At 38.8% G+C, this 25,076-nt stretch overlaps 1 protein-coding gene across 1 annotated transcript in view; it reads left to right on the top strand.

Annotated features, from left to right (window-relative positions):
- The first annotated feature begins 1,990 nt into the window (after nt 1-1,990).
- The window catches only part of LOC146387443 (glutamate receptor-interacting protein 2-like), a 261,545-nt gene continuing 238,459 nt past the window's right edge, over nt 1,991-25,076 (top strand). The window contains exon 1 of the mRNA XM_084929053.1: nt 1,991-2,356. Coding sequence (XP_084785179.1) covers nt 2,302-2,356 — 55 coding nt within the window. The 5' untranslated portion in view covers nt 1,991-2,301. The remainder of the gene's footprint in view (nt 2,357-25,076) is intronic.

Raw genomic sequence — 25,076 nt, 5'->3', positions numbered from 1 at the left:
ATCGCTCAGATTCGGACAGCTATCAAAGGCATTCACATTAGCTTGTATACGTGAAAGTTGACAGACAGAGACGCGTGACAGAGCTTGAGTAAGAAGATCAAATGGAGCTTACTTTTTGACCTCATCATGCCTGGTCAGTCACAATGGGATGTAGCTGCGTAGTGATGCTTGCCAGTTTGTAGATTCCATACAATTCTGAAGTACAACTCTCGTGCTTTTGAATTGGGATTTTGTGGAAGTTTTAGAAGCTGTGCTACATTGCTCAAAGGCTACCAGCATCTCCTAAAGTAGAATATGTGATAAACACATCGACATTACAAAAAACAAAAGGAAGAAAACATGAAAACCGAAAAAAGCAAAAGCAAGATTATAAAACATGACTTAGTCCAGTAAAGTTCTAATTAGTCCTAATTTGTTTTATTAGAAAAACAAAACTGATGGTTTCCTGGTTTTAGAAATTATACTATCTTGCCTACCGACGTGGTGGTGTAAACTTGGGTTATTAAGCTAATGCATTATAACTGCATGAAAAACTTTTTAAACAGTATTGGCAAACATTTGCTGTTGAGCTCATTTGGGAATGACCAGTACAGCCCATTTAAAATGAACCAATTTAATGCAGATGACAGTTTTTTCTTTACTTAGTGTTCCCTTTATGTAATCCACACCCCAGAGTTCATTTAAGAACATAATAACCCACTGTCCTAGCTATTTCTCGTGATGGCACTTTTACACAATGACTTGCAGACAATGTCAGCTGTAGTTATGTGTTATGTTGGAATTAATGTAATTCTAATTTTTAACTCATACAGTTTGGTCTTAACCCTCTCAAGGCAGGCGTTGCAGATTTGCAACAAGTAAAAGCTAACAACCTGATTACCCCACATACATATTTTATGAGTTTTTTTTACTCAGAAGTACCACTGAAGGTATTTTTTTTGTGCATTAGCAACAAAAACTTAATTTGAGCATGAGAGGGTTAATTAGATTTTTATCAGGCATTTGTTCTTCTATGTATGGTTTTCATATTTCATCACTACCAAATTCATTTTGTTTTCAAAAATGTTTTTCTCTACAATTTATATGTTTTTGAACTTCATAAATGTCAGGAGTCGGTAAACAGCAGTTTGACGTTTTCACTAAAAGGAGAAGAGAATTAAGTGCAGTAATGTGGAAAAGGCATTTGTGTTCTGCTTCTGTTTTTCCACATTAATGCAGTTGCTGAGTCAGAGTGCTGCCAATTTGTTTTATTCATATGGTCTTGCAAATGGAACATACTTGTTTCATGTAGAGAAGGGGATTTAAATTCAGATGCAGAGGAGAAGCACAACTTCTCTCCATGGTTGCCAAAAAACCTTACAATAACTCAGAAGATCCACATAATTATCAGCATACTGTAGCTCCACCCCATTTCAGCCTGAGTCTATTTACAACAACTTAAACCTACTGCGTGAGCATAGAGTGTGAAATTCAACTCTGCCTTTTATATCCACTTATATGATGTTCCCTATTCCTGAATTGCTTCATTTACATGGGTTTAACATTTAAAATTTGGAGTCACAGAATGAGTTAATGACTGAACTATCAGCATCTGCTCCTTTTAAGGGTCAGTGTGAGCTTAGATGTGTATTTACATACATAAAGTCTCAATATAGATAAAAGTGTACAGCTTTGGTATATGTAAACTGAAAAAGTACTTGGTAAATGGTGATCAAAGCCACTTTTCTATTTTATTATTTCATTTATTTATTTTATGTAAATTGCTAGGGGGAAATGTTTTTTCTTTCCTTTGTGAACAAAGAGGGGAAAAACAAACCTTTGATATGAAAAGTAACAAGTAAGAGAGAAACAAGAAAGAGAAAGAGGATGGCAGTGAAATTAAAGAAAGGGGGAGACAGCAAGGACACATTTGGAGTAGATAAGGAAAGAACTAAAGCGAGGAGTGAATGAAGTCTATTAACCGAGTGAGAGTGAATGAGAGAGAGAGAGAAAGACCACTGGTGCCGCAGCGGGACCGACTGTCACACGGACTGTCAGAGGGGTCGTTGCGGGGAGAGCTGCAGCTACTCGCCGTTTACAGGCAGTCAGACAAGAGGGAAAACATAAGAGGAGAAAGTAGGAGAAGAAGAGGAAAGGGGGAAGAGAACAAGAAGGAAGAGGAAAGCGCTACATTGCCAGTGGCTGCTCTTAACTGCTTGCCCTCACCTCCACCGGACAGGATCTACTGCCCCTCATCATCATTCCTCTTCATTATTATCACCATCATCCTCTTCATTATCCAGACCTCTCTTCCTCATCACCATGCCGGGTTGGCGGCGGAACCTTACTTTCTGTCTGCAGCGGATGCACGAGGAAGGTAGGAAGACAAAACAAATTGCTGTGTGCGTGTGTTTGCACTAGCAAGTGCGCGCGCGTGTGTGTGTTTGCGCACGGGCAGCACGATTTCCTGCTGTTTAAATTGGGGCTGAAATATGAGCAATTGGGTTCTGGAGACACTTTGAATCTTTATGATTTCTGCTTCATGTGCTCTGAGTTTTCTGGATCACTGGAAGTGTGTGTGTGTGTGTGTGTGTGTGTTGCGTTGTTTGCGTTTTGTGGGTTGATTGAGAAGCACCTGCAGCTTCACTAACTGTGTGTGCGCGTGTGTGTGCATGGATACGCTCGGGCTGCTGGAGCTGCGCGCTGTGCGCACACGTGTCACCACGGGTTTGTTCCGCCGTTTCAGCAGACATTGCGCGAGGCTACTGATGCTGGCAGGTCAGGGCGCGTGTTAGTGCGCATTTATGTGTGTGTGAGAGAGAGATAGAGGGAAATCGAGTGAGAGAGACCCACAGACACGCAAACACATAGAGGCAGTGTGCTGGTCCTGCAGCATGAACACAGGAGAAGGCAGACAGTGATGATGTTGGTCAGCTAGAATGTGCACGTGCGTGATGTAGCTAAGAAGTGAATGCGCGCAGATGAGAAAGTATATGTTGCATGTGACATAGAGACAGAATGGTGCTGACAGTGGAATGAGAGAGAGAGAGAAAGATGTTCTGCATCCCTTTTCTGGGCATTTTTGTGTTTACACACACACACACGCACACACACACGCTAATATTGTTAGCGTATTATTTTAAATAAGACACATATTTGACTTGGATTTAAATTCAGTGTTACATACCATTATATTGTGTGTGTGTGTGTGTGTGTGTGTGTGTGTGTGTGCGTGTACGTATGCTGGTGTGTGTGCATAACAGGATGGTCAGTTGTATGTGTGTGACCTCATGGTTTTATCTTTCTCAATAAAAAGTAATCTGCAGCATAAAATCAAATTTTAAGCACCAGGGAGCTTCTAACTTTAAACAGGCTGTTTCTTGTGTCAACATGAGAAATCCCCCCTTGCATGAAGCCAGGTTCATAAACAAATGGAAAACATCCAACATCTTTGGGGTGAATTCAAAAACTGTAAGCCAACTTCATTAATAGGGTCTTTTTTGAAAACCAGTTTACAAAAAGTTAAGGCTCTTGTAGTGGTCTGCTTAGCTCTTTTTTTTTCAAGATTACATGTTTAGCAATCACAGAAGACATGTTTGTGTCTGATCCCTTTAATGGAACAGTGACGTTAATGTATTCTATCACAGTTGCAGAAAGTGTGCAAGTGCCTTAAGAGTGCTAGCAGACCATGTACCATCTAACCTCGCACACATGTTTTTTGTTTTTGCTTTCTTGAGACTCCTCTACTTGTTTACTTAATCCATACTCATGAGTGCAAGAAAGAGAGGTAGTGGACAGCTAAGTGAGAATTTATGGGCAGGACAGATGCCAGAGTTTGTGTGTATGTGCATATGTTTGTGTTGGGTGTAAGGTTTTATTTACTGTATGGGTGTGAGACAGAGACCAAGTGAAAAAAGAGTTTTTTCAATATTAGTGTGAGTGTGATGAAAAAGAAATATGGGGCAACACAGAGCAAGACGGTGTTTGTTTATGATGTGTGTGAAAGAGAAGTGCAAGGGATGGAGGGAGATAGTGGAAGAATGCTGTGTGCTCTTAGTGTTTAGTGGGCAGGAGATGCAGCTTTTACATTAGTATGCTGGTGACACTGTTGTTCATTGATAAGTGCCTTATGGATCTATGAATGGCTGTTTGAGGCCCCTTATTGTACCAGCCTTCAATGTTTTATTTTATTTTGTTATATTAGAGGGAGGGAATGAGATATGGGGGTTGACAAAATGTGCCAGGTAAAAATCTACTTGATAAAGGGCAGGTATCAAAAAGGCAAAATAACATTAACACTTTCAAAGATATAGTCCAAACAGGACATAAGTAAAATATGCCACAATCAGGTCGTCTTGCAGACATGCATACAAAGCTGTAGGCCTGAACAGACAAGAAGATGTGCTGAAGTTCAAACAGAATGGGGGAAGAAAGGGAATTTAAGTGACTTTGAGGGTGTCAGACGGAGCTGGTCTGAGTATTTCAGAAACTGCTGATCTGTTGGGATTTTCCCACACAACCATCTCTAGGGTTTACAGAGAATCATCTGAAAAAGAGAAAGTATTTTTGAGCGGCAGTTCTCTAGACAAAAATGCTTTGTTGATGCCAGAGGTCAGAGGAGAATGGCCAGACAACTGTGAGCAAAGAAAAGAAGGTAACGGTAACAAGAAAAAACAAAACACCTTGTTATGATCAAGGTATGCAGAAGAGCATCTCTAAATGAATGACTTGTTGAACCTTAAAGCAGAAGGGCTGCAATAGTAGAAGACCACACCAGGTGCCACTCCTGAACAGGAAACTGAGATTGCAACTTGCATGGGTTTAATTTCTGGTGTGACATTGTGACTGGTTGGGTCAGAATTTGACATACACATAAAACCTAAACATAAAAGTATGAATCCACCTTTTCATGTATCAATGGTACAGGCTGGTGGAGGTGGTCTAATGGTGTAGGGGATTTTTTTTTGCATACTTTGGAGGGGGAGGGGGGGGGGGGGGGGGCAGGGCCATTGCAGGGGGGGCGCGGTGTGAAAAGGAAAAAAAAAACACTTGGACACTGCTATCACGGGGTGCCCACATTGAACATTTTTCTTGTAAAACAAAGGGGGGCCTAGCAAAATAAGTTTGGGAACCACTGGTTTAACCCATACAGCCTACCTGAACATTGCTGATGACCATTTCCACCCCTTTATACCCATTTCCCGATGAATGTTTCCAGAAGGACAATGTGCCATAGTGCAAATAAGGAGTCCAACCCAGTACTAGAAAAGTTTACCAAATACGCTTACATTAGTGATTCAGAAAATGATAACCTAAGTCATTTGATATTTTCCACATGTTCCAAAGCAACAAAAAATGTTTTTGCTTCTGCAGTAAACATTGTTGCGACCAGTGCTGTGCCATTAATATCCCATGTATTAAATATACTGCAAAAATATTCCTAAACAATTGTTTTTGTATGTGTTCTTTAAAATAAAAAACAGTCTCAAAGTAGCAACATTACTGAGACTGATGACAGAAAATGTTGCTATGGTAGTGTCTGTGAAGGTTCTCAGTCATCCAGGTCATCGTAGTCAAAGGAGCTTGCAAAGAATTGCTATGGTAGTATTTTCCAGTACATAAACAATCTGTATGCAATTTCTGAATCAATAACATGGGCTAGAATGCATAGAAATCACCATTTGCTCACATTAACTGGCATATCCAAAAGGGTTCAGCAGTCAGGTCATTTTCCGCTGTCAGCCGCATTTATGTTTTTATGTATATTTCAGTTTCACTAATGATCATTTCAAATCAGCAGGCTGCATAAAAACTATTAAAACTCTCACAGGCATTTATACTTATTTATACTGAAATAAGTCCCTTCACGTTCAAGAAGCGTTGTTGGAAAAATAGAAAGGCGTCAGTAACTTCTTTTTTCGGATAAACCATTGTGTTGCATTGTGTGGGTTTAAGAGTGTGAGTGCATGTGTTTTGTGCAGTTAAAAGGAAATGACCACTGTGTAATGCATTTATAAGTAGCTTCGCCACCACCATGTAACAACTGTTTGATCAAAACATCTCATTCCCCTGCAGAAGGACAGATTATGGATAAGCAAGCCTGTCAGCATGTATGAGTGTGTGTTTTTGTGTGTGCCGTAGAGAGAAAAGAGGGGGGCAGTGTTTGTGCATGCAACACCCATCCATCATGCCAGAGATGGGGAGAAATTTAAGGGTTCAAATAATAATGGCGATTGTGATCTGCATGAAAGATGGAGGGAAGGACTCAAAGAGAATGAAAGGTACAAAGAGCCAAATGAAAGGAGAGACAGAGAGAGAGAGAGACCTGACAGAGAATGTCGTAAGAAAGAAATGGATAAAAACAGAGGAGAGCATCAAGGAGAAAGATAGAGGGCTGGTTTCTAGTGCTTATCGTTTGAAGGAAGAGATCCCATTCATCAGGAGACTAAAAGATCAAATAATGTGCTGGTTAGTGGAGAGCAATCCTGCCACTGTGTGTGTGAATGTGTAATAAACTGTAAGCTGGTGATTGAGCTCCAACCCCCCAAAAAGCCTTTTAATAAGGCTAAGTTGTGTTATCACTGATGGGTGGGGAGTTGAGGGGGCATGCAAAGAAGGAGCTCAGGATGTAAGAGGAGGAGATAGATAAGGGAAAAAAAGACTGGCATGTGTCAGATGGTACACTATGGACACTGAAAGTGCTAGTAACACTTAACATTATGGACATGCATGTTTATTTATAGATATTGGTAGAAATTACCAAATGAAACTATAGATGGGGAAAAAAAGTAGTACCCACCACAAATCTAATGGTTCAGAGTAAGGCTTAAGTTTTTTTGCTTTATTTTTTGCATTTAATTATAACTTTCATTTATTTATTTATTTAGTTTTGACAGATGTAACAGCACTTAATACTACATGAAGCTTCAAACAGCTGAACATTTGATAATAGGGTAACTACTTAATTGCTAACTGGAAATTGTAGATGGCTAATGTAGCATGATTTGTGATTCAACTGTTTTTCTTCATAAGAGAATTCATCTGTATGCTGATAGAAATGTAATTATCAACACCAGTAGCTACTTGTTGCTGAACTGCTAGCCAAAGTAAATAGGAAAGTGTTCCTATGTGTCGCTTACTAGTACTATGGGCAAAATACTACACTGAATTTCATGTTCTGAGATACAGTGTAAGTCATAAGTCATGGTGTGTTTTTGCAATCACTTACAGCTACTGAGTTCCTGAGGTCATGGTCAACATGGTGCTTTATTGGTCACATGCTTGTTATTGAATCTTTACTTGTGATATGCAATTTATTTGACTCTTTCTTTTACCTTTTATTATTCCACATTTTCATTTTGGCTGTTTTCCATTGGGTTAAATGGGGACATTGTTTCTCATCCAGGCCTATATAAATTCACCTTTGTAGGTTTGAACTGAATAGAAACCCTAATTCTGCATTTGCGCAACTGTGGTACCTTCAGTAATTGACATACATACATGCTATATGTCCATCACTGAACACTTAAGCCTGTTTATTAAGACCTTGTAACTATTCACCCATTGTAACAAGTGCTCAGTGACAGGATAGCCAGTGTTGGGGAGTAATGGAATACATGTACCGCCGTTACGTATTTAAAATACAAAATATGAGTAACTGTATTCCGCTACAGTTACCATTTAAAAAGGTGGTATTCAGAATACAGTTACTTTGTTGAAATAAATGGATTACATGGCGGTATTTTCCTGTTTCATATGTTAGGCTATGCCCTCTGTATTTTTTGTAATTCCACGCCGGTGGAAACTCAAACACAACACGCATTAAGAGGCTCTAATGTCTGTGTCTCAATCTCGCGTCTCAAAATGACGTGAAGAAATATTTTAAAAAATGATTTAATATGAAGGCAATAGGCAGAGTGTTACAGGCATACCCCTAAAGAATGTAGCCTCATGGACAGTGTAGTCCATGCTGCAGGGAGAATGGACTGCCATACCCGTTATGTGTCTGTGAGCGAGGGAGGGAGAAAAAGGAGAGTAGAAAAGTACGAGTTGTCACCGAGCAGAAACGGGAGCTGGAAGCATGTAAATATAATAATAACCACTTCAGCCAAAAAGAGTGCCTGACGAGCCCAGTTGTAAGTAAGCTATTAAGACTCGACTGTACACTGTGTTCGTGTTTTCCTCCTGTTAAATTCTCCCAATTCTTTCTATCCTTGTGCTGAAGGAAGGACAATACTCGGTATATAAATGCTCAATCAACAATCTTTTATTCCATACAATTCAACACTTTATGAGCATAAACCATCCGGATGGGGAGACATGCATGCAGAGGGTCACAGCAAATCTCAAACTGGTGGAGGATTACTCAAACTCTTATAGCCTCTAGAAGCCCCCACGTAGTCGTAAAAACCTAAACATTCACATTCTCCTAGCGAGCCTGACTTATAGCCTTGGCTCCCTATTTTGTCTGCCTTCAACAAACGGTGGGGGTGAAGTCTCCCGTGGAATGTGCTCTCTGTCTCCTCTACTATCAGAAAAAGCAAGGTCCTGACTCTCTGAAAACAGTATTTCTTATAACTCAGCAGTATAATGCATCATAAACAATATCATTCATTCACACTGAATCAGCAGTCTAATGTAATACAAATCAGTTTAATAACTGTAATAGTTATCACCTTCTTCTAATTCAGGAGAATACTACAAACTAAAACTACATAATAATTTCACAATCTTTAATTAGGGGTATAACATGGCATAAGATAATATTATAATCCCACACTCCAAAACAATAAGTTCCAATGGAGCAGCCTTTCAACGCCTCTCTCTGTCTCTCGCTAGCAAAGTTGACCCAGACTACAAAGTAAAGCTAGTTTTCGGTTACGAGCCCGACACGAACCCGACGTATTAGCCAGAGGTCCCTTTACTATGGTTCGTTTTATATACGTGCAGAATAGTTTTCAATACGAGATCGCTGGAAAAAGTGCAGCCTTACCTAATGTCCACCCTACTGTTACTCATTTTATATTAAGATTAAAAATGGTATGGCGAATAACCTTCAGTAATAGTAATAAATCACACAGCAATAGTACATTCATGTAGTTGTAAAAAAGTATGATAATATATTAAGTAATCCAAAGTATTCAGAATACGTTACTCTCATTGAGTAACGTAACGGAATACATTACAAAACACATTTTGGGGCATGTATTCTGTAATCTGTAGTGGAATACATTTTAAAAGTAACCTTCCCAACACTGAGGATAGCATGCAGACAAAGGAAGAAAGCTGTTTCATCTGTACATTATGTCAAAGATATAGATGAAAATTATTTTGCTTGTTCTTTAAAATCACGTACTATAACAGACACAAAATGCAAGACAAGGCAACAGAAAAGTGCATTTGAGAATAAAAAGAGAAGATATCTTGGAGTTGTTTGTTTATCATGGTTGTTAAAGATTACAGACTGGCATTTTTCTATACCAGTGGTATGGGAACTCCAGGCCTCAAGGGCCGGTGCCCAGAGCTGGACTGGCCATCGGGCATACCGGGCTGATGGTGATTATTCGTTTTTATGGGCCGATGGGTGTTTTTTTTTTTTTTTTGTTGTAACAGTATAAACAATGAAAGGTGGTGGATTGGCCAGATGCTGGCCGATGTGTAAAAATAAGTACTGCGCACTAGCTAGCATGACAGAGTTTCTATACTTCTGGGTGGGTGCTTTGATGTTACTGATAGTGAACTTTATTCATAAGGTTAGTTAGTAGAGTTGCCAACCGTCCCGTAAAAAACAGAATCGTCCCGTATTCAGAGAAAATATCACGCGTTTCGTATTGAGCTGAGAATGAACACAGTTTGTCCCATACTTCAGCTAGAATGGAAAAAGACACAAAGCTGGAGTTATTCTGTGTCTTTACGCTGCACAGCTGCCTCTTCTTCTCTCATTCTCTCCCCCTCCCTCTCCTGTTGCTACTTCAATCATGAAACTGATCAATGATCAGTTGATTGGCTTTTCTCTCTTGTTTGTTTATCACCCACTTTGCGCCCAAAAGAAGAAACCAGCGGATGTCGCGCTATACAACAGCAGCACGTTTAAGCTTGATGAGATGTTGTTAGAATTTATTTATTTATTAATTTCTAGTATCAGCTGATGTTTGCTGGAGCCACAGCTGTAAAAGCTGCTGGTCATGATATTGGTTTGGTTATCTGGTGAGAGGGAAACATGAAGATGAAACCAGGAGATGTTCTTACTGAATCATCAGAGCTGAACAGGTGATGGAGAAACAGGTTTACCTTTCAGGTGACATGAATGAGTTGAAGGGAAGTTATGAACTGTTTCTGAGAGACAAATAACACCAGGATACTTTTCTAAGTAGCTGACAGCTGGTAACTGTGCAGGGGCGGGTCTAGCAAAGTTTTGCCAGGGGGCCAGGTAGGGCATTAACAGGGAAAGGGGGGCACAAAGAAATACTTTTCTTTCTTATTCTCATTTAAAATATCTCGCTTTTAATAAGTAATTATCTGAATCTTACAACCAGTTTTTATAAAATCTGTAGACATCGTACATATACCAACAAGACAGTGTACATCACTGTCACAACAGCGTTTGTTTTCATTCAAAGGCTTTATGGCTTTTCCTATAATAATGGTTGCCGGTCTCTAGTCAAAATGCCAGGGCCGATTTTTTGTCCCAGTCCAGCCCTGCCAGTGCCCTGCAGGTATTAGGTATCACCGTGGGTCAACACACCTGAATCAAATGATTAGTTCATTACCAGGCCTCTGCAGAACTTCAAGACATGTTGAGGAGGTCATTTAGCCATTTAAATCAGCTGTGTTGGATCAAGGACACATCTAAAACCTGCAGGACACCGGCTCTTGAGGCCTGGAGTTCCCCATCCCTGTTCTATACATTTGAAGAATGTATAGAATTAAACTGTATTAACTCTTGCACCAATAATCAATAATTATCAATAAACTCTTGCACTCTTGCAACAATAAAATCCATTTAGATCTATTGCTGTGGGGACAAGTGTTGCTCTTGTTAGAGGAATGCCTTTCTTAAAAATTCTTTGAAAACTATGCTGGTTATTCTTTGAAGTGTGTGTTGAGTATACAGAAAAGTGCAAACCATGTTTGACTGATAGTATGTATTCTATGAATATATATATATATATAATTTTTTTTTTCATTTATACTATTGGCTTTCATCAGTAGGCATATAATTTTTGTTTTTTTGATCAAGTTATACTATGATATAATGGCTCTGAGCTGAGTTCTGTGCACTGACTCTGCCCCAGAGAGTAGAGAGAGTATAGTATACAGTGTTTGTCTTGTGGCAGTGTCCTCAGGAACACGATTTCATTATGTTTATCCTTGCCTTGTAGTGTTTCCTTGGTGAGACAGCATTTTCTGGTGCATCGTGTTCATATGTTTAGTTAGCTATCAGTCCTTGAAAGATGGTACAATTCATTCATGGTAAAATAGCAGAAGGTTAGAAAGCAAGCTAAAATATATTTTAGTTTGGGATGGATGGATGGAAAATCAATTTACCCTTTCAGTGCCACAGTTCCACCACTTGAAATAATCTTTAAATAGGCTGTTTTTAAACTCCCTTTAAAATGACTGCTTAAGCACAATTAGAAATCAAACTTAGTGTTAGTTTGGTCAGGTCACAAAGTGAAACTAAATCATTTGATCCGCATGAAACGACTGATGTTAGTGCCAAACCACATCAACTAATGGCTCAGAAATAAATGACCAACTGTTAATATACGACACAGTATTTAAACTGTTTAGCCTGTCAGTAGTTGCAGGTCATCTGCAGGCCACTTTGCAACCCACATCTGCTCCAGATCATGCTTTTCATGCATCGTCTGAGCAAACAAGTGTGTGTGTTCACACTGATGTCTGCTTTGTTCTGTACTAGGGGGTTTATGGTGCTTTCCAAACCTGTGTCTTACATGCAAAGGGTCGGGGAGGTCCTTGAATGGAGTCATGCTTCCAATTCTAAATGTGTGCAGATGGGAATAATTATACTGATAAAAAAGGAACACTAAAATCAGTTCAGTGCAAGTTTTCAATTCAGTTTGATTCATATAGTGCCAAGAAACAACAACATTGTCTGTAATTTTTTGAGGACAAAATGGTCATTTGAAACTGAAATCATCAATCCTTTAACCCAAGTCCATCTTTTTATTTATTTACATATTTGAGTAGCACATATTCTTTCGACTATTGTGACTCTTAAATGGTTATCTGATTTGTCACTATTATGGTTATAATGTAGTTAAGTTTTACAAACATAAAGTATTTAGTTAATTAGAAAAGATAATTAGAAAATAATTTTAAGTTATAACAAGGTCACACTACTTACTTCTTTTATGATCAGAAAAAAAAACAGTCTTTTTTCACTCACACCCACAGGATGACTCTTTTTGGGAAAATATAAACATAGGTTATTTGAAGTTAGATATTGCAGAAGCTAAAACAAACAAAAAAATAAAAACAATGTTTGATCTGATGCAGCTGTGAACTAGTACAGTATTTAACTACTATAATCTTTCCAAGAACTTTGGATCCTTTGCTTCCAAAGATGCTACTTTTATACCATCTTTTATGGAAAGGCACTTCACTTCCTGGACCAAGACTGGCTTTGTCTCTCTAATATTGTGGTGTCCAAGCCAAAGCTGAAGCAACCCTAACAGCCAGATTACATTGAGATACTTGATGAGTACACTCACCTTCATGTGTGGACCGTGCTTTGAAAACATGTCACCTTCCATTGGCTTTCTAATGTTTCTTTACAGTAATGCTATTGAAAGATACAGACTATAGGTTCCTTCTCTGGGAATTCTGTGCACATTACATTACAGTCTAATTAATGCTACTGTACAGGTACATTGAGCTGGCATTATATTCATTGTAATGCTGAAATTTTTGCACCATTTTTCACTGGTAATAGTTTTCACAAAGGCAATTCTGTTTGATATTATAGTGTTTTTTATTGTTTTACTGTGTAGGTTAAGGCACTGATAGAATTGTAAGGTTCAAGGCTGACAAAAACAAATTGCAAGTAATGGGAAATACTTTAGTGTCAATTGTAAAACAATACAATGTATTATGAGTCCTAATCGTATTTACAGTCAGTGTATCTGTAAATTGTAATCTTGTTAATGTATTTTTGTGGACCCCAGAAGATAAGCTGTTACCTTGGCATTTTTCGATGTCCTCACATAAATAGCAGAGACAACTTGTGTGTGTCTCTTTGTGTGAGTTTGTGTGTGTATAGGGTGGGTTGGGGGAGTGGGGGGTAGAAGGCATGTAGCCGTAGGTTAGCAGTGGGTGAGAGCAGTAATGCTGCTTCAGTCATAATAGGATCTGACGATGACTCATGCAGAGCGAAAACAACAAATGCTCCTCTCTTCCCTCCTCTTATCTTCTCTTCCTCTTCTCATCTCGGTCTCATTTTTCTTGTCTCTTTTCCCAGTATCCCTTGATTCTTTCTTTTTTTATTCTGTGTTCTCTCTTTTATCGTCTTTCCACCTCCTCATCTCTTTTTTTAACATCTTGTCATACATTATTCCCACGTGCATCATATCTGTTTGCCTGTCGTTGTTTTATTTTGTTTTGCTTTTCTCCTTCTTCTCTTCTTTTATATTTCCTGCTTTCTCTTTTCTACTGTTTCCCACAATATTTTTTGTGTGTTTCACCCCTGATGGAAGAATGTTTTTCATCACATTTTATTTTCTCTACTATTTTCTCTTTTTTCGATGCTTCTCTGAAGACTATTTATGTCTTCTTCTTTATTTTTTCCTTTGTTTTTTCCTTCTCGGCCCCAATCATATTTAAGCTTGTGCTCTTTTCCATCTGCAGTTTGCAACCATAGAATTATTTCCTTCCCTGCATAGATAGTTATATCTTCTACCAACCAAGCTCATTTTGATAATCCAGATGTTGTTTTATTTATTATTATCATTGATCGACTCAGCAAATCTATTAAAGTTATGTTTGCCAAAATTCAGCAAAAAATGACATGGGGTCTGTTGTGTTTGTCCTAAGCTGATTGCTTATTGAAGCACTAGTATGTCTGGCTTAGTTGTCCACATGAAAGTCTCTTGTAGTAAGAACAACTACAATTTTCTTGATTAGTTTCATTATCCTTGGGTCATTTAAATCTATTTAAGTCGTATTGACGAATTTGACCAAAAAAAGTGATAATTTTGGGAGATAAAAAAAGTAGAAAGAAAGAAAACTTCTTACTGAGGTATGTACTTTCATTTGCCAGCTGAAGAAGGAAGTCATGGTCAGCAATATGAAATTTTGAGCCACATTACTAATTCTACAAGCAGCAAAAAAACGTTGTTTCTCAAAAAGGGACCTCAATGAAAAGACTCCTGAAACAGATGATTACTTGGTTTAAGTCTTCTTAGTCAAGATGGTGATCACTGCACCTTGCTGGTGTTCTCCTTCTACCATAATATGGTAAAGGGCTTTGCTGTAATCTGGACTGTTTCCCCTTCCTTGCCATTATGTGCATTTGACCTCATTTCTAAATACTATTATGATTTAGCTTTATTTAACTGATCACTCTTTTATGGTGAGGTGTTTGAGAGCAACAGAAAAATAAGGTTGATGTGCAACACAAGTTCTTGACTGAATTTAATTGTTACACGGTAAAACTGCCAGACCACCAAGACACCTCTATTAATCACACTGTCTTATCTTTTCTCCCCATTGTCATTGTAGCCGTACCTCTCTGCCTTTGCTCATCTCCTTCCACCTTATTTGTGTTTGCTTTACAGACACATAAACTGTTTTTTCCTTATTTCTACTGTATATGCTCATCAAAAACCCAATGCTTTTTCCTCATTTCCATCTTTTGCATGTAGTGTACTGCTCTTTAATACGCTATAAGTTTATGTGCTATGTTATGTCTATCTGCATCTCTGCTGTTGCCATTTACTAGCAGAGGCAATCATTTGCCTTGAGCTGGGTGTTTCATTCGCATTCCTGTTCATTTGTCCTTACTGCATTCTAAATGTAAATTGCTGCAACCCCTGCTTCACTGCCAGTCACTGGCCTGATATACCCCTCTGTTTTATTGCAACATCCAAGTATATCCACATTGCTTTTCTGCATGTCATTCTTTCAAGCCCTGCAGTTACCTGATAAACCTTCTATTCTTTGAAGATTTTAGATTGTTCCACTGTAATCTGCTGAAACGTCTAAACTTCTCTGTTGAACCACAAAATATCAACCCACCATTTTATCAAATCCCTATACGTGAATGGAGTCTTTGTTGTTGATGTTTAAAGCTTCCATTCGGCGATAGGTTTAACAAAAATAACTTGTTTAACAAGTTATTTTAATGTTTGTTTAAAATAATTACAGCTTTTACACTGAAAAATTATTAAAGACAACAGTTTATCAAAACGTTATCCATAATACCATTTTTGGACTTGTGGGTGCATTGCCCATGTCAAACCTTTCTGAGTGTTTGGAAAACCATGAAAACAGCTTTTCATATAAACGTCTGGTTAATGAGAAATTGCAAAGGCCTATATAGTACTACATTTCCCCACCTTTCATCTGGACTATCCTCTCCATTACAATCCAAAATCCTGCTGCAAGTTCCACTACATAAGCCAGAGCTCAGCACTATCACAGAGGATAAGAGAATTGTGTGTGTAGTGCTAGTGGTGGAGTAAAAGTGGGGGCGAGCTCAGAGCCAGAGAGATAGGAAAAGCAATGAGCTCCAGATAGATACAAAGTCATGAGTGAGTGTGAGAGGGTAAAGGGGGAAAAAAGATAATTGAGTTTTAAAATGCCCTTTTATTGATCCAGTAGCAGAATCATAAAGCTGCATTTCATTGCATCAAAAAGCAAAATTGCATCAGTGCTTCTCTCTCTTGATAAAGATGAGTAAACAAAAATAAAATGAAGCAAAACACAAGGAGAGAGAAAAATATCAAAAGCTTGGAGAACAGGGATTGAGGGAATTAGTGCTCAATCCCCCTCAGCAGCTACAGGGAACGCGAACAAGCATGGAATTCAACCCCAAATCCCAATTTGAGCTGCTAATAACATCATGAGAGGAGAGTTATTTCAATGCCATTGGTCAGCTTGTTATTGTAAACACAATTTCTGATTGCTGAGACATCGTCTGAAAGTAGTAGATGTTACGTAGTTGTACTTGTGAATTCCCCTACCTCCGTAACTTTCTAATGACGTGATTCTGGGCAGTGGCTTCAGACAGTTTCAGACAGCTGTAGTATTTTGATAGTTCATAGGTGTTATATAATGTTTTGTAGACCCACACGTCTTCATATTGTAGCATTATGCCCTTATTTAGGGGTTATGCCAAAATACAGTAATATTTCACTTGGCCTAGTAGTCTATCTATGTATACAGGGAGTGCAGAATTATTAGGCAAGTTGTATTTTTGAGGAATAATTTTATTATTGAACAACAACCATGTTTTCAATGAACCCAAAAAACTCATTAATATCAAAGCTGAATGTTTTTGGAAGTAGTTTTCAGTTTGTTTTTAGGTTTAGCTATTTTAGGGGGATATCTGTGTGTGCAGGTGACTATTACTGTGCATAATTATTAGGCAACTTAACAAAAAACAAATATATACCCATTTCAATTATTTATTTTTACCAGTGAAACCAATATAACATCTCCACATTCACAAATATACATTTCTGACATTCAAAGACAAAACAAAAACAAATCAGCGACCGATATAGCCACCTTTCTTTGCAAGGACACTCAAAAGCCTGCCATCCATGGATTCTGTCAGTGTTTTGATCTGTTCACCATCAACATTGCGTGCAGCAGCAACCACAGCCTCCCAGACACTGTTCAGAGAGGTGTACTGTTTTCCCTCCTTGTAAATCTCACATTTGATGATGGACCACAGGTTCTAAATGGGGTTCAGATCAGGTGAACAAGGAGGCCATGTCATTAGTTTTTCTTCTTTTATACCCTTTCTTGCCAGCCACGCTGTGGAGTACTTGGACGCGTGTGATGGAGCATTGTCCTGCATGAAAATCATGTTTTTCTTGAAGGATGCAGACTTCTTCCTGTACCACTGCTTGAAGAAGGTGTCTTTCAGAAACTGGCAGTAGGACTGGGAGTTGAGCTTGACTCCATCCTCAACCCGAAAAGGCCCCACAAGCTCATCTTTGATGATACCAGCCCAAACCAGTACTCCACCTCCACCTTGCTGGCGTCTGAGTCGGACTGGAGCTCTCTGCCCTTTACCAATCCAGCCACGGGCCCATCCATCTGGCCCATCAAGACTCACTCTCATTTCATCAGTCCATAAAACCTTAGAAAAATCAGTCTTGAGATATTTCTTGGCCCAGTCTTGACGTTTCAGCTTGTGTGTCTTGTTCAGTGGTGGTCGTCTTTCAGCCTTTCTTACCTTGGCCATGTCTCTGAGTATTGCACACCTTGTGCTTTTGGGCACTCCAGTGATGTTGCAGCTCTGAAATATGGCCAAACTGGTGGCAAGTGGCATCTTGGCAGCTGCACGCTTGACTTTTCTCAGTTCATGGGCAGTTATTTTGCGCCTTGGTTTTTCCACACGCTTCTTGCGACCCTGTTGACTATTTTGAATGAAACGCTTGATTGTTCGATGATCACGCTTCAGAAGCTTTGCAATCTTGAGACTGCTGCATCCCTCTGCAAGATATCTCACTATTTTTGACTTTTCTGAGCCTGTCAAGTCCTTCTTTTGACCCATTTTGCCAAAGGAAAGGAAGTTGCCTAATAATTATGCACACCTGATATAGGGTGTTGATGTCATTAGACCACACCCCTTCTCATTACAGAGATGCACATCACCTAATATGCTTAATTGGTAGTAGGCTTTCGAGCCTATACAGCTTGGAGTAAGACAACATGCATGAAGAGGATGATGTGGACAAAATACTCATTTGCCTAATAATTCTGCACTCCCTGTAGTTCTGTGAGAAATTAAGTACATCCCATGATTCAATAGCAATTAAGAGTGAAACCAAACCATCACTTTTGTTGTTCCAACAGTCTTGGAGGGATCCATCCAATGTGGGTTAGTGTCAGACCAATAGCGGTGGTTTTGTTTGTTAACTTCACCATTCACATAAAAGTTTGCCTCATCACTGAACAAAATCTTCTGCGTGAACTGAGGGTCCTGTTCCAATTTTTGTTTTTGCCCATTCTGCAAATTCTGTGCGCCGATCTGGGTCATCCTCGCTGAGATGCTGCAGTAGCTGGAGTTTGCCCCCTCACATATACTAATGTGCCACAAACAGGACTTTAATATCACCAACCATTCCCATGTTATTATGGTGTATCCATATAAATGGCCCACTCTGTACATCCCTGCAAATTAACCCCAAGTTCATAGAGTTCATACCCTCACCTGTCTTCATGAGCTTTGAGTAGTGACTGAAAGAATGAAATTGATTAGCATGCCTTCTAGACATCTTCTGGGGAATGTGCTCTGGACATCAGGCCCCAGAGCAGACCCAGGACTCACTGGAGAGATTTCATCTCTTGGCTGGCTTGGGTTCGATTCATTGTCCCATCGGATGACCTGGAAGAGGTGGCTGAGGTGAGGGAAATCTGGGCTTCTCTTTTTAGACCGCTGCCCTTGTGACCGGAACCTGGATTAGTGGCAGAAAATGGACTGATGGATGAATGGATGGAAATAAGTATTCCATTAGTATATGTGTATACCGGCCTATTTTGGTTTTCTCCCCATGCATACATTAGTAAATCTGCATCACTCTGAGCCAACAAATGTGAGCAATCACTGATTTGTGCATGATATGATCGTACACACAATTTGTGCATATGCACTCTTAGTTAATGGGGCAAATGATCCAGTAAGAAGTTGAAGGCTGAAAAAGAATTAAGGTGTTGTAGTGGCCTAGTCCAGAACTAAACCTGATTGAAATGTGTCAGCACTGCACAGAGTGTTTTGAAAACATCCCTTTTCGAATGGCTGTGTGGAATAGCCTGTCCTTTGGGTTTCTCTTGTGGTTTGTGCTGCTGTTGGTGTTTCAGCTTAGCCCCTGCTACAGAGAAGACAGGAGTCATACACAACAACTTCTTTGTACAGAAGTACAACCAAATGTTAAAAACAAGAAGCCATTACTTCACATGTAAGAGCTCACTATCTTCACATATAACATCTTTTAATATATTTAAATTTATATGATTTTACCTCTTCCTGGTAAACTGTATATATGTACATGTGTCCCCAACTATGCATAACACAACGATCATCACTCTATATGCTTTTCTTAGAGGACTGCATACAAGGATATCTCTGAATCATCTGCTTTGGCTGAATTATCACGATCCATCCTGCATAACAAAAGATCTACACAGGTTAACACAGTGCCTTGAGTCCTACATAGCAGGGTCCCTATGATGCACTAGCTTGTAATATTTCCTGTTGTTGTCATTCTGAAGTGACTATTGCTATTTTACATTGTGTAAAATAGCAATAGTCAATTTCTTGTGGTTTTCAAAGAATCCGCGTTAACTCCATATTTTAAACAGTACAAAACAAGCAACATAAAAAATGGACATCAGTACCTGCTATGTAACGTGTCACATTCTTAACAAAAAAGCATCCCTCAGCCTTTTGTCCTATATTTGTGAAGGTCCAGTGAACTCAGTTAAAGTTGTGTGGATCAGAAAAGCTTGTAAGAATTACATCAGTCTGTTTCCTCTGATAAAAAACAAGTAAATAAAAAAAACAACTGAAAAACACCACAAGGGACAATAAAGAGAGAAAAAGACGAGGGGAAGAATTGCAACTGTCAAGTAAACTTTGTAAACTTTCTATCGCAAAATGAAATAGGACAGATGAGGTTGAGAATGAGCCATTTTCCTGACTTGTATAAACATGCATCTACAAGATAAATGGGGAAGCCACAGTTGAATTTATTATTGCCTGAATACAATGAATTGTATGTAATGGCCATACAACCACAAGGGAGATGTAGTTCAGCAAACCATTGGACATTTGAGTTATTGCACAACTTAACTATTTATTGAATGCATTTCACAGTTTTATGCATGGTTTATTTTAAGCTAACCTAGATAGACAGATAGATATTTTGTCACTGAAACTGCTTTAATAGTGAATAAATCTTGTTTTTTTTTAATATATGTTTAAGCGTTGATTTTTTCCACAATTCCTGCCAGACACATGGTTTTGCTTTTTGCATCCTTAAATGTCCTTAAACTCAATTCAGCCTCTATCCTAGTAGCTGCAAAGTACCCACTGCACTGTGTGTTTGTGCATGTGTGTGGCTGTTCCTCTCTTTGGAAGAGAAAGTGTGAGATATGTGTGTAAGCATGTGTGATTATTTGTGTATGTTTGTGCGTGGCCCCGTCTGCTCTCCACTTTTAGCTGACTGACCTGCAGACAGACAGGGCAGCTCCACAGAGAGTTGTGCCTTTTGGCCTTTTCTGCAGCACTGTGCATGTGTGTATATTTGCGCCTGTGTTTATTTAGTACAAAGCGGATGTTTGTCAGTTGCTGAACGTGCAGTCCATGCATGTGACTTTGTTGTTGGTGACAGATTTGCTCATGTTGCTTTGTGTGTTCCTGTATATGCACGATTAAGTGTAAAATGTGTGAGACTCAGTCAGTGTGTGTGTTTTTATTAGCTTCAAAAGGTAACATATATTTTGGTATTTATGTTTAGCTTTGGGTCCCATTTCCAATACAATGCCTATTTCCAATACTACTCTGCTAAAAAAAAGTGTGCGTTATTCTAAGATATAATAAACTAGATAACATTTGGTAGCACCATCTGCATGTTTAAATAGAATCAAACCATGCATAGTTGGTTTCCTCATTTGGCATTCTCTGCCCAAATGCCCATTGACAAGATCAGCATTGAAGTCACTTAAACTGACAGTATCTGCACTTTGAGTTCTGATTGTTTTACCCTGTTGGCCGTAGATGCTACCTTCTTATCCTACACTCTCAATTACCTGCTGTGCTTTGCATTTTATAGAGAAATGTCACACTGATTTAATTCCACAAATAAACTAAATATGAAACACTGCTCTGCTGTCATTCATCAGATGCTTGCGGCCGTATTGATATAGGCCTTGCTTTGCTCAGGAGGTAGAGCAGGCCACCTACTCATCGGAAGGTTGGTGGTTCGATCCCTGGCTCCTCCAGTCTGCATGCCAAGTATCCTTGGGCAAGATACTAACCCCAACTTGCTCTCCGATGCATCCATCGGAGTATGACTGTGTGTGAATATACTTAGAAAGCACTGAGTATAGATGAAGTGCTTGTGAGAATGGGTGTGAATGTGGCATGTTATATAGAGCGCTTTGAGTACTCCGGGAGAGTAGAAAAGCGCTATATAAGAGCCAGTCCATTTATAACATAAGATTCTTATTTTTCTGAAACTGTAAAGTGAAGTGAAAATGAAGATATGCAATGTATTACTTGGTGTAAGGTGCTGCCTACTGGTGATACTGTCATGGCTGGCGAGGCAGGCCGTGTGGAGGTAAAGTGAGGACCCAAGTGCAGGCAGAGGTTTGTATGAGGAGTGAGTTTAACCAAACTGAGAAAACCTAAATACATGAAACTGAAACCAAAACTCACAGAGTGACATGCAAAGGAACAAAGGAAGGACCACGGAGGAAACACAGGGAGACTTGGGGAAGACATCACAGACAAACCAGTAACCCACAACAGAAAACACAGGGCTAATATTTTCACAGCGGCAATAAGGGAACGGGAAACAGGAGGGAAACACAGCTGGGAGAAATCAGAACTGACGAGACAAGGAAGCAAAGCAGAATACACTAATGTGAGACACAGACCTTCAAAGTAAAACAGGAAGTACACAGAGACACCCTGGAGGGAGAAAGAGAACATGGAGGAGCACATGACGGGATGAGGAAACACAGAACACAAGGAGTGGGAACACAAAGCACCAGAACTAACACCACAATATAAACACAAACACACAGAGGGAGACACAGAGGTCAAGAATACGAGAGGAAATTACTAAATACACAGGGAACTAAACAGAATACAGGAAACCTGAACTGGACACTATGAAATAAACTAAGATACAAAGAGAACCTTAAACATCAAACATAATGCAAAAGACACAAGGAACTCAAAATGCTGGGTCGAGAGACCCAGGATCCTGACAGATACCTATTGGAATGATATAAAAAAAAAATCAGTCAATGTTCAGATAACATTTTAAACCAGCAAACTCAGTATGATTCACTTGTAATGCACTGCCATATGTCATGCAAGTGTTTCCTGCTTTTAGACAAATCCCAGAGACTTTCTGAATGTTAAATATTTGAAGTACAATTCAAGGTCTATAAGAAAGTAGGGTATAGCTACTCACAAATACAGTTTATCAATGGCAGGCTGATCAAAGAGCTTTATTTATTCAAATGTCACCGTGTGTATTTCATCAAAATCTATAAACGGAAGCTTCCATTGTGGATGCCTGGCTGTTGTTGAGTTGGCTTAACTGCTTATGCAGAATTCAGGCAGTTCCTTAATTAGGTTTCAGTTAATTGCACACCCACATGCAGCTTATAAGTCAATTATAGGCTAAACTGATCGTGGGCTATGAAAAGGAATAACACATACACTTTAGTAGGCACATCACTACCACCCCCCAGCATGTCTCGGTGCCTGCCTCTCTTCGACTGTCATCCATGCTGCCAACCTAACAATTTTCACAGCAATGAATATAAAATGAGGTTGTGTTTCTTTATATTTTATATTTTTTTGTGTTAAAACAGTGTGTGTGTGTGTGTGTGTGTGTGCATAATGATTGTTTTGGTTTCCTTTGTTTGTTTTCTTTGTTTTCTTTTAAATGTGTTTGTTTTGACACAATGCGTGATACAATGTTATGAAGAACAATAACAGAAATGTAGACAAACTTTTTAAGCTTGGCATCAATTGTTGTTTGATGTTTTGGGGGAATAATAAATGTTTTTGTTTTGTTTCTTTGCTGATGAGCAAAGGTGATGTATTGTTACATTGTTACAGCACTGTTGTAACAATGTTATTGATTTTATATTTATTTTTGAGGGGAGCAGGGTGGACAAGGTGGTCAAAAATAGCTTGAGTTTGACTAGGTCAGCTGTGGCTTATACACGGTCTTCTTCCAACAATCATTGTTGGTACACAGCTTCCCTCTAATCTTACTCAAGTAGTTTTCATTTCTGATACTCATCAAATATTAATCATATGAACAAAAGACTGCAAATCGCTCATCTGGTTGCTCTCATCATTGTTGTTTGTTGGAACTTTGGAACACCTCATTGCCTTTATCAGACAGCTGTAGTTTGTTGTTTGTTTATAAACTCTCTTTCCCCTATCTTTCTACAGATGTAAAGGTATATGTGAGCGATGAAAAATCAATCTCCCAAATGTTTATTGACATATAAATATATTTTCAGTGGGAGGATCTGAAGTAAAATTGTGTCTTTCTTGGATGGATAGCAGATTTTTGCTAAAGAAATAGTTACTGAGAGAGGTTTGTCAAGATACGTGAGATTAGATTAAAGAAAAAAAGCTATTAGAGTCAGATAGTTGGCATCTTTACAGGGAAACACTTTCACTTTGATTTAAAAGGATTACAATTTGACCAAGTGTGTCATTTTTCTAGGTATCCTCACATGAACCTTAGGTGACTCTGCACTGAACTCCACATGACCTCCTGATTCCTTTATCCTATCATAATGCATGCAACTGTGTATATAGAGTTTTTAGCACATTCATTATTATGTGCAAGTGTTTTATCTGCTTTAGGCTAGATATTATCTGTAGTTCACATCGTTCTCCAGGGCTTGGTCTATGATTTTACAAGGATAATAAAACAGACAAGAAGGGGGTGTTTTTATTCGCCCTCCTACAGGCAGATTTCATGTCTGTTTGTCTAGGTTTTAATCTACAGTGGAAGCTAAAAAAAACATTAAATTAAAATTCACAGATTAGTGTATTATGTTCCAGGCAGCAGACATGGCTGGGCTAATTACTTAAGATGAGAGGACAGACAAAGGGATAGTCTGATGCATCTGGATAAGTCTGGTATGCAAAAAGTTAATCTCTATGAAGTTTGTTTGACTGTTAATGTTGAATTCTTGACTGAATTTTTTTTGTAACTTTAAGCTCTAAAATTTAACTACTGCAGTATATCAACACAACTGATGATGTCATTGTGTTTATTATTACTACCTTCATTTTTCATTTATGTTCAAAGAATATTAAAAAAGTTATCTGAGCTCCCTTGTTTTAATTTTCATATATAGATATCTGGCCAATTCGGAATCCGTAGGCCAATATTTTGGGAACTGGTTTCTGCTTGTTGCTCCGGTTATGTTGATCATGTCTGAGGCTTTAGATATTTAGCAAGAAGGATACCAACTGCCTGAATGCCGTGTCATAACCACTGGCTATTGCCACACAGCAATATAGCTTTTAATTATATATTTTTTAACAATGACTGGCACTTAAAGCTGAAAGTACTGGGTGGCGTATTCACTGGCTGCACCAGAATCCCAGAAAAATATTGACAATTAACTAGATATGCTAAGTTAACAGACTAGCTAATTTGCTACTGGTTTGGCCTTGAGTGTCTGACAAAGTTTAGGAAATACTGAATTGTTCAGGTGCTCTCTTCCTGAACTTGAGCATTATGTGTTACCACTGTCTCCATGAATGTCTGAGAAATAGAAATGTAATATGCTAAGATAGTAAAACAAGAAACTGATCAGGCTATAAGTCACCCACAGAACTCCCCCCACTATATTGCAATGCAGACATTAGCAATTTCCTGAAAACATTTTTGTTTAATGACAAATTCAACAAACAGTTGGTTTGTGTGTAGCTTCTAAAAGCTTTGATATTTTTCCCTCACAGACATTGTGTTCTTTGCTTTCTAGTCTGTCTTTTCATGTGAACTTGGAATACTTTTTCCTGATATGATCAGCTGTTCTATGATGTGATGTGTGAGTCTGAGGAAGTAAGCAAGACACTTGTCATCATCCTTGCTGAAGGTACTAGTCTGTGTAGTACTGAACCACTA

Source organism: Perissodus microlepis, chromosome 5 (assembly GCF_051167445.1).
Source record: "Perissodus microlepis isolate ML-2025 ecotype Zambia chromosome 5, ASM5116744v1, whole genome shotgun sequence".
NCBI lineage: Eukaryota > Metazoa > Chordata > Actinopteri > Cichliformes > Cichlidae > Perissodus > Perissodus microlepis.
Note: the sequence above shows the minus strand (reverse complement) of the source record. Positions and strands in the feature narration are given on the sequence as shown.